This window comes from Atta colombica, unplaced genomic scaffold (genome assembly GCF_001594045.1).
Source record: "Atta colombica isolate Treedump-2 unplaced genomic scaffold, Acol1.0 scaffold33, whole genome shotgun sequence".
NCBI classification, from domain to species: domain Eukaryota; kingdom Metazoa; phylum Arthropoda; class Insecta; order Hymenoptera; family Formicidae; genus Atta; species Atta colombica.
The window spans coordinates 2587036-2597653 of record NW_017259437.1 but is presented as its reverse complement, the minus strand read 5'-3'; the positions used below and the strand labels follow the sequence as shown (position 1 = coordinate 2597653).

The following is a 10618-nucleotide window of genomic DNA, read 5'->3' as shown; positions in this document are numbered from 1 at the left end:
GCATTAATGATCATAAATATAATATAAACATTATGAAATATTTATTGTAAATGTGTAATAAATTTACTACAATATTTACAACAAATATTTCATAATATTTATATTATATTTATGATCTGTGTAATCTACTTAAAATCACAAAAATATGTACAAAACGTTTAAAATAAATCCTTATTTTCCTTATTTATGAATCCTTGTTTATGATTATTTTGTAAATATTTTATGAATTATAGAACTGGAAAGAATATGGGTAATAGGAATCAAGCGCGTTTTAATGAATAAAAAAGTTTACACTTCATAGATATATTATTCGCGCGACGTCTTCTGCGCTTGACTCCTACTACCCCTGTTCTTTCTAATTCTTTGATTTATAAGAAGTCTTGGTTAATTTGATTTGTTATACGCCCAACAAACGAGAATGGATTGAAATGAATTGAAATGGATTCAGATTTTCAGAAATATTGATTCACGAATTTTAAAATTAACTTTTCAATTCTGAATGCATTTTTAGGAATTAGAGCATATCTCTATGCCTTTCAATCTAAAAATAATATTAGCTTTTTCTGTGCACACAAATACAATTGTGAATATTGTTTAATTCAAAATTTGAATAGGAAATGCAGTTTTTCAACTCAATTGCATCCAATTGAATCCAATTAAATCCAATAAAAGTATTTGCTATTTAAAATACGCATTCGGATAGAAAAAAATTTCAATTCATTTTAATTCATTCTTGTTTGCTGATTTATGAATTATATTTGATACATTCAAGGAGAACGCTGTTAGCTATTCTTCTTTTGTCATTCCATCTTTGTTGTTTATTAGACGTAAAACAAGGATACAATGACACAAATAGTGCTGATAATGCGTTCCTCGCATCTTGTGAGTGAAAATGAGCGTAAGCATGAAAAAGTACCTTTAAGGCGCCATTACATGCAAGCGTGAAGCATCTTTAGCAAAAAAATATTGTGCATAAATCTAAATCTTAATGCAATAATCTGTAGATACTTGACGCAAAATAAATTAAGAAAGATTATGTTCATTTATACACTACTGTTTTAAAATATAATACTGAAAATTTATATTTGTTTATATTATAAAACATAAATTACAAGATGCCTCTATCAGCAGTATATGTACATTAGATCCAATGCATTTCAATTAAATTATTTAACATATCATTGCGCACATTCTTTTCTACATTTAACGTAAATATTTATAAAACTTGACGGTTCCATATAAAGGCACTTTTAGGTACATCGTGCAAATTCCCAGAAGTTTCCGAATGTAACCCTATATATACTAATATATACATGTACTCGGAAACTTTGGGGTTTTTGAGCTGCTTCAGATAGTTTCGGGCCACTGTGCTGTGCGTAATATTATGACTTATAACAAATGACCGTTTATAAATAAAAGATATTATAAAAGAAAAAGATGTTATAAACATGAATAAGTTATAGTTAAATAGCATATCGTGATAGATTTTACTATTATTTATATTCTAGTGAGTATACAGTTAGAATGTACGTTCTTTAAAATTACTTTAGGTGATTATAAAATCTACAAATTTTCAAACTTTTTGCTGTCTATATACCGTAAAGCTTTCACTTCAAAATCTGTAATTTTTGTTGAAACCTAAATATTGTAAAAAGTTATTTTTATACTAATTTCTTTCAAGTAATTTTTAAATTTCTAATAAATGCATTTTACTATATAGGTTAAAAGAATTGATTAGAAAACCTTTACCAGCGTTAAGAAGTGACTGAAATTAGCAGACAGCATGGATAGTAGTATGTATTCTCTTCTTATTTTCCATATATTTAATCTATATTTGTAGAATTCTAAAGAATAAAGATAGATTGTAAAAAATGGAATATTGTCTTTTGTTAGGTACTGATGATAGTATTACTAGTAATGAGGATGTTACACCAAGAATGACAGAGTCTTTTGATAGTTATTCTCAACAGGATGTCATAAGTGATGTCAATAAAGATTCCCAGTATGTGATACAAAATACAATGTATCACTATGATAACTCGATGATTTCATATAATGGGGAACAGCATGAGCAAGAAATTTCTATCTATGATAGCGAGCAGTATAGCAAAAAGCATAGATATGAAATGGATACCAGTCACGATAGTATTTACGAACATCAGAATAAAAGGAAGAAATTGAATAATGGAGAAGTGTTTGATACTAATATGTCTTCAGGAGAGAAATATATTGAAGAAAATGAAGTGATAGATAATGCAGAAGTTTACGCCAACGAAAGTAAAGTACCCCAGAAAATTCAGCGTATGATGAAAAAAATGGGATACAAGCCAGGTAAAGGTCTTGGAAAAGACGATCAAGGTCGTGTTGAACCAATACAAGCAGTTAAGCAACGTGGACGAAGAGGATTAGGACATTATGTGCCGGGTCTCAAGGAAGCAAGCCTGAAGTGGGATCCTGCAGAAGAAGAAATAAAAGTTGTAGAAGATATTAAATGGTTGCAAAACATACATTCTGTTGCACCTTTTACTGAAGATATGAATTTGTTGCATTGGATAAAGTATGGTCCAAAGAAACATACTATAGATGACGAGACCATGTTTTGCAATCCAAATATTCTAAGCCAGATCATTGATTCTAAAACTATATTTGACAGATTGGACAAAGCGGAAATGCGTAAAGCAAGAACGCGTTCAAATCCATATGAAACAATTCGATGTGTAAACTTCTTGAATCGTGCAGCAGTCAAGATGGCGAATATAGACAGAGCGTGTGATTTTATGTTCACTAATCCGAAAAATGTTGATCCCAACGAATTGCTATACTTCGCAGATGTGTGTGCTGGTCCAGGTGGTTTCAGCGAATACATTTTGTCAAAAAAGAAGTGGCATGCCAAAGGATTTGGATTCACTTTGAAAAACGAAAATGATTTTTCATTGGATGACTTCTTCGCTGGACCATGTGAAACTTTCCATCCGTTTTATGGCAGCAAAGACAACGGAAATGTATTTGACGTGCAAAATCAAAGGGAGTTTAGATCGATAGTGATGGGACATACTGATGGTAAAGGCGTACATTTCATGATGTCAGATGGAGGATTTTCAGTGGAAGGTCAAGAAAACATACAGGAAATTTTATCGAAGCAATTATATTTATGTCAATGCTTAGTGGCATTGATGATAGTGAGACCAAGTGGACATTTTGTTACAAAACTGTTCGATCTATTTACACCATTTAGCGTTGGGCTTGTTTATCTGATGTACCATTGCTTTGAAAGTATTTCGATTTTTAAGCCTAATACTTCCAGACCAGCCAATTCAGAACGTTATTTGATATGTAAATGGAAGAAAAAGGATACGCAAATAGTGATGGATTATTTATCTCATATTAATTGTTTGCTTTCGAGAAGAGACGATAGCAACGATGTGATTGAAATAGTACCTCTTGATGTATTAGAGGAAGACGCGGAATTTTTAAGATACCTGAGAAATTCTAACGATACTTTAGGAAAAAAACAGATAATAAATCTGTTAAAAATTGCTGCATTTTGTGAAGATCCAACATTGATTGAACCTAAACAAGCAGAGATGCGAAAAGAATGCCTCAAGTATTGGGATTTGCCGGACAGAACTAGAGTAAGGCCTCAAATATCAAAGCCGCAAGACAAGGCGCAGGAAATATTAGGTGACTCCATTGGATTACTCAAATGTGAAGCGACAAAATTAAAAAACGACAATGTACGGAATACGATATTAAATCAGCCATACGATTGGTATTGTATGCCATGTTGTTCGGGCCCGTATCTCGAGGAAGATAAGTTGGCGACGTTTTACTTGAGCTTAGGAAGAAAACAGGTGTACCGGTATGTAAAAGGCAAGTGGAGAACTGCAGCAGATAAAGGAATAAAAATCGAACTACCGTCCAATACTCTTGTATATGCTGAACTAGTAAACGAATCAAAATGGACGGGAACATATTTTGCAAAGACACGAGCATTACATATTATAGATGCGTACATGCTTGGTGGAGAGGATGTAAGCAAGCTGTATTTATCCCAACGGTAAGTTTTTCTTTTGTTTTGTCAACAAAATTATAAAATGTTAATAATGTAAAATATTGATATTTGTAATAGCTATTCGAATATTCTTATGCATAAATTAAAAATATGCAAATTAATGAACACAGATCAAATTAAAAAATTAACATGTTAATTTTAATTTAATGTTTTAGCAAGTATGTTTTCAAATATAAATATGTATTCAAAATATAAATACCATTGATTTAAATTTAAATACATGGATACAAGTTCAACAGAATGACATTTTATTAATATGACTAATCATTGTATTACTAATATTTTGATGTCACATTTGATATTTCAGATCTAATCTTACGAAGAAATTTTGCGACGCGCTGTGGAAGCCGGCTCCGAATGATTACACTTGCATTCGTGCTAAAGAAAGATTCCTGCTGACACCAGATATACATAGAAGATTACGAATAACAGATCAGCGCGTAAAGTTGTCCTCGAATATCGCTTTCGAACTCATGAAGAATCCATTGGAACGCGACATGACAATTAATACAACAGAGTATCGTGAAATGAATTTGCAGGAACCTGTGCAAGAACCCGTTTATTCAGCATTTAACAGCGTGATATTCATACGAAGTATTGTTAAACCATGGGCACGTCATCTTAGTCAAAAGGCTAATGAATTTTACGTTTTTAATGTATCAACCGGACAATCGGAATTTGAAGTTCGAAACAAATTGAACAATAGACCACCTGATGCTGTAGCAAGTTTCGCCCAAGCATTCAAGGAACGAGTTATTTGGAGTTGGCCGCATGATACAAACGATACATTAAATATGAATACTTTAGTTCAAATGATAAATCAAACATTACCTCCCAGAAGTACTTAACTTGTAATACAAACGCGTATGTATCTATCTACTGTATGTATCTACTGTACATATTGTAAAATTATATTTACATGTATATAGTTTGTATATACAAATCGATTTTAAAAACGAAATATTAGGAAAAATTCATTAACGACGTTTATAAAGATTTGTACATGACATATGCGTCGAAAAAAATATATGTATACATAGAATGAAACGAACAAATGCCTTCAAATCATAATTAAGTTAATGGCTACATTTACACCGTGAAATTAGGCCACGGTCTATATCCCAAATTCGACCTAAATTACTTAGGTCTCTTGCTGTAAATACTTGAGAGATGACCTGACTTTAGATCAAGCCGCGTATAGGTCTCAGTGCAAACATAGCCAGTATGTTAACTTTTATAGGACGGAAAAGCTATCTTAATAGAAACGGTGTTATATTTTAAGATAAAAAAAGAAATAGTGATTTTATAATAAATCTCAGCGAATTTGATTGGGCACACCATGTGCATATTAAAGTCAGTACGCCGTTGCACACTGATTTAATTTGAATATAACAATGAAATGCAAATATATCTTGAATTATAAAATATATATCTCTCTATATATCTCTAAAATATATATTCTTCTCTTAAACAATAAAGTGTATTGAAAGTTTCGCGATTTAATCCGTTTTTATATTTACATTAAATAGATATCTTTACGTCAATCTATGTATACCAATACACCAGTGCATACTGAATGCGTCCAACCGAATTCGCTATTATTTGAAGAAACAGATTTTAAAAATAAAATCCTCATCCTCTAAAGATTAACGAATCAATTTTTCTGAAATGCTTTTTTAAAAATAGAATTTTAGCTTTTTCTTGTGGAATGAGTATGATTTAATATGTTTAAACCTGATGCATACGATGCATATGTTGATTTTAAAAAAAGTGATTATCAACATTGACTGCATAATATAATGGAGATGAAGAAATATATAATAAATGTATGTACATCGAGAAGTATTTTGTCTTCCATTTGGAATATATAATTCATATATATCAAATGATGATGATTCAATCTTTGCATTTTATACCTATTTGCTCTCTTCTTACATCATCATCATATTTGCAAATGGGTGGATATATGGAATCGTTTAATACTTCTCATTTTACGATTTTGGCGTGTAAAATCTTATTCTAGTCTTGTTTGATGTAGCGCATTAAATATATCTTCCATTCCATCAATATTGGATTTTATTTTTTCTTAATATTTAAAACTCACTTAGATTTAATCGATGTAAATTTTAAACAATGCAATAATATGATCATGAATAATGTAATGAGTAAAACTGATCAGTTTCATTCTATGTATGCAAACGTATGTATTTGTATTCAAAGAAACATACGTTATATTTTTAATTATATTTGTTTTTACTTCGCGTACTATTTTCAATAAAAATCTTATTTTTTTATACGTGTTGGAATAATCACTTTCAATACAAAAATTATTCCTAATTCGCGTTCTAGTGGACCCAGACAGTTTTTTCATTTACATACCGAACGTGAAACATTGTTTATAACAAATATTTTTCACAACTTTACATAAAAGTTACATAATCTTTTTCCTTTTAAAAACAATTGAGCAAAGATACAATAATTTAAAGTTTTGTCGGGTATACTGAATTCAGGAAGGACAATTAAAAAAAATTTCAGAGCGAATACCAATTAGAATTAAGATGATCCTACATGTCAATAATACTGTCAATATTGACAATAATGTTACTGATTATGTGTGGTTATAATATTGATGGATTAACAAAGAATACTGATTTTCATCAGTACGCTTAGGATTCATGTCACAGAGCAATAGATAATGTACATAAAACTGAAATGAAATATATTGTTAATAATACTGATCGTATAAGGTTGTAAAAAACTAAAAATGTTGATACATCTGCCATTACTATTGATTTAATATTAGTATTGGGTTGTCTGGAAAGTTCGATATTGAAGGAAAATTTAAACGCAGAAAATTTAATTTAATAAATGTACTAAAATTTAAATTTTAGTCGGCACGAACTTTCCGGACAACCCAATATTATTGACCATGTAGGATCACTTTTAAAGATAAGTATGACAAGTGAATACAAAAATGTCAAATATATGTAAATATGTATGCAAGATATTTCTATATTATGTAAATATATAAAAACATATAACCATATATATAAAAAAAAATTATCTAAGTACTAATATTTCTTACTAAAAAAAAAGACCAAATGAATAAATATGAAAAAAAGTTATAAAAACAAATGTCATCAATATAAAAGATATTGAAGTCAAAAAAATTTCTCAAAAAAGAAAATTTCTAAAAAAAGAATTTTATGTTTTACAAAAAAGAAAAATACGGCATGAATCTAAAAAATATAAACAGAAAAATAAAAAGTATAATCAAGAATAATTGTTTGGTACTTCTAATATAAGTTAGTTAAGTTGCTTTCCAAGTAGATTCTACTAAATTTCAAAATATTCTAGTAATCAGGATGGATTATTAATTCATTTTACTTTCATTGTTCCATGTTAATATATTAAGTATTTATTTAATATACAAAATATGTACACAATTTATACATATATTATACAGTCGATGTGGCAGCAGAGGTATACAAAGTATGAATCGTAATTATGCAGTCTTTTAAATAATTTTTGCTTAAAAGATCATAATTTGCTTTATGATTTTCGATCTCCAAATTTCTCTACAAATTTGAAAATAAAAAATTGTAACAATTTGCGATATATGTTTTAAATAGATAAAATTATAGATGAGCATCTCCCGAAAGTAATATAAGAATGATACTCGGTAGATGCTCATCTAGTGGATCTTTTAAGGAAAAAAAGGGAGGGGGTTTTAGCCGTTAGGCGAGACATATGCAGTATCGCGATGCAAATGTCTCGAGTCCGGCACTCCCCTAGAGTACGGGCTCTAGGGGGTCTTTTGAAGATTTCCCCCTACCCTCGTAGAAAAAAAAAAAAAAAAAAAATTAGGGTACACAATTTTCAAACGATAGACAAATATACTTAATTATGTCAAGGTTTGTGCCTTCATTAAAATTAACAAAATTTAGAGTAATTATAATATATAATTAATATAGTATAATTTTTAAAAATGATGGAAGATATATTAAGTCCTAACGTGTGCAAATTATTTAAACTTAATTATTTTTGGCAGTTACATCTCGAACTATTACAACAGTATTGTAATAACGATATGTACTTAATAACTAGCAATCCTTGATAACAAAAGCTGTGCTAAGATACTCTGAAGCCTTGCTGCCCAAACTTTAGACGAATTTAAATATTTGTTCATGTTATATAAATCGATCTTTGATCAATGTCCATTTCTAACTTTGCATTAGCACAGGAGTACGCAATATGGCTAACTACTTGAACCAGTCAACTTATGGCACTTTACATGCGTATAACATCTCTATAATCCAAAAGAGAAAAATAAATATGTAATGGAACATAATAAATCACAAAATGTATCATCTGTGGTACGAAAGAATGGTGGTTGCCCATAAAAGACGTTGCCAAATCCATCGTGGTACTCTGCACGGTATGAGACTGGTCATCGCACCGGCCAGGTGACGAACCCAGTCCCAAATACCCCAGGGTGCGTGTCCGCCGTTAACGTAAAGAACATATGTAAAACCATCCTTACATTTTCCCCGGATCGAGTAATAATACGGAAGGAAACTATGCAGCCGAAAGTGACACCTCTGATAAAACAATATAGCGGGAGCGTTGCTGGAGAGCACATGTAGGAAGACTGCCTTTACGGAGGAACGTTCTGGAGCGGTGACATGAGCGAGTAACTGTTCCAATAGCAACGATGCTATGCCATTTCTCCTATACGCGCGACGTACTCCTAAACTAAGTATATAACCCACTAAACAATTTTTTCCCAAGCTGGAGCACAAGATGCCGCGATCCTCCTTATTCAATCTGGCATAAGGCTTTATCTCTGCGACAATCAGCCCTATTATTACTCCACCGTACACTGCTGCAAGTGCATAAAATCTTGACGAGCTTGTGATGTCTTCATACCATGAATAAGGATAATCTGTGCAGGTAGAAATTAATCGTTAGTTCTATTTTATTATCTAAGTTGAAACACTTTTTATTATATTGTTTATTTATAGCAATTTTTTAGAATATAATACAAACAGAAAACATATTACTTAATAAAGAAAATATTTCTAGTAGAAATAAATTACAATTAACATATAGATAAAAATATTACAAATAAATTTAGATTAAATAAATTAATTGTACAATTTATGAAATATTTGATACTTTTCAGTAAGAGACATAGTGTAACAATGGTCATTTCATCTTTGTTTAACATTGGTTAATATAACCATATATTGATTAAATAAACAAGAATATAATGATTGACTATATTACACTATGTCAAGATTTAAGTTAATCTATATTGATAGAAACAGGTACATTAGTATCTGAAGATTCTCTTACAAATTTTTGTTTTGAAATTTGAGACTGTATATATAAGCAATACTTTTGTTATTTCTGTGTGTCAAGCTCTCTTTCTTCTGAGATGTCAACCCATTTCTTTTCTCTCATCTTTTTCAAATTATATACATTTTTATTAATCAAAAGTAGATTTCAAAAAAGCAAAAGAGAGAAAGTGTTAAAGAATTAAAATTATATTACAAAAATATCTTTCAATCTTGCTCCTCTCTCGTTCTTTTGTAGGCAAGAGAGTTTGTGCTGCTTCTAGGATGCTTCTATAGATGCTCACCTATGGGGAACCAATCTTGGCAGAGCGATCGTACTTCCTCCAGGTCGTCGGGACAGAGGAAGCGCAACTGTACCTCGCCCAGGATACACAGCGGTACTGTGACCGCCGACGTCGTCACCGTGACTGCCGGTGTTGTCACGGAGGCCGTCGTCGTCGGGCCACCACCGCCGCCGATGCCGATAGTGCTGGTGCTGGTTGAACAGTTCCTCGCAACAGGCTCATCCGTAGTGTACGAAGCGCGCTGCTTGACGTCGGACGACCCGACGTCGCTCGCGACGATGGCGCTATCGGGTTCACTGTCGATCTCCGGCAGGATCACCGGCAGATACCGGTTAAAAGATACGACCATCGTGCCGCGGTTTGCCAGGTCTCACCTCGCAGGTCGTCATTTGTGTCGTCGTTGCGTGGTCGAACGGTGGCAAGACGTCAGATGACGGCGACAGCGACGGCAGTCGCTCGTCGTAAACGTAAACACACGGCGACACGCCGCGGGTGTCCCTGCTTCTCCTCTCCGTTGCTTTTATTGTCGGTTCACGCGATTCCCGCTTCCCGCACGGCGGACGGGCTTGACACACGTTCGTTGTTTCTCGCGCCTTCCTCCGCCCTCCCCCCCTCCCCCCTGCGTAAAAGGCCTGTAGTGCACGTGCAGGTCGGCCACACAAAACTCGACGACTCCCTTGGATCACCCTGGATCCTTGCCAACGTACGACTGTTATCTAAATCGCGCGCGCAAGCGTCAATAATAGCCTATCAACGGCATGTAGTACACAAACTGTCACGACGTGACAGTCGTGACAGCTGTTTCGAACTCATGAAACGATCCAGAAAATTAACAGCGTATACAAGTGTAACTGTTTTCACGCTAAAAAATCGTAGTATATTCTTTTCAATAAAAATACGAT

The 10618-nt window shown here is 32.6% G+C and overlaps 2 protein-coding genes across 2 annotated transcripts; one reads left to right on the top strand and one right to left on the bottom strand.

Moving 5' to 3' along the window:
• Positions 1 to 1771: 1771 nt before the first annotated feature.
• On the top strand, positions 1772 to 4920 carry LOC108690510 (cap-specific mRNA (nucleoside-2'-O-)-methyltransferase 1). Its single transcript, XM_018197835.1, has 3 exons — positions 1772 to 1793; positions 1894 to 4057; positions 4380 to 4920. Exons 1-3 carry the CDS (start codon positions 1784 to 1786, stop codon positions 4918 to 4920), a joined length of 2715 nt encoding a protein of 904 aa, XP_018053324.1. The 5' UTR covers positions 1772 to 1783.
• A 3175-nt stretch (positions 4921 to 8095) lies between these two features.
• On the bottom strand, positions 8096 to 10408 carry LOC108690529 (N-alpha-acetyltransferase 60). Its single transcript, XM_018197864.1, has 2 exons — positions 9717 to 10408; positions 8096 to 9017 (listed from the first exon to the last, which is right to left on the bottom strand). Exons 1-2 carry the CDS (start codon positions 10063 to 10065, stop codon positions 8440 to 8442), a joined length of 927 nt encoding a protein of 308 aa, XP_018053353.1. The 5' UTR covers positions 10066 to 10408; the 3' UTR covers positions 8096 to 8439.
• Positions 10409 to 10618: the final 210 nt, after the last annotated feature.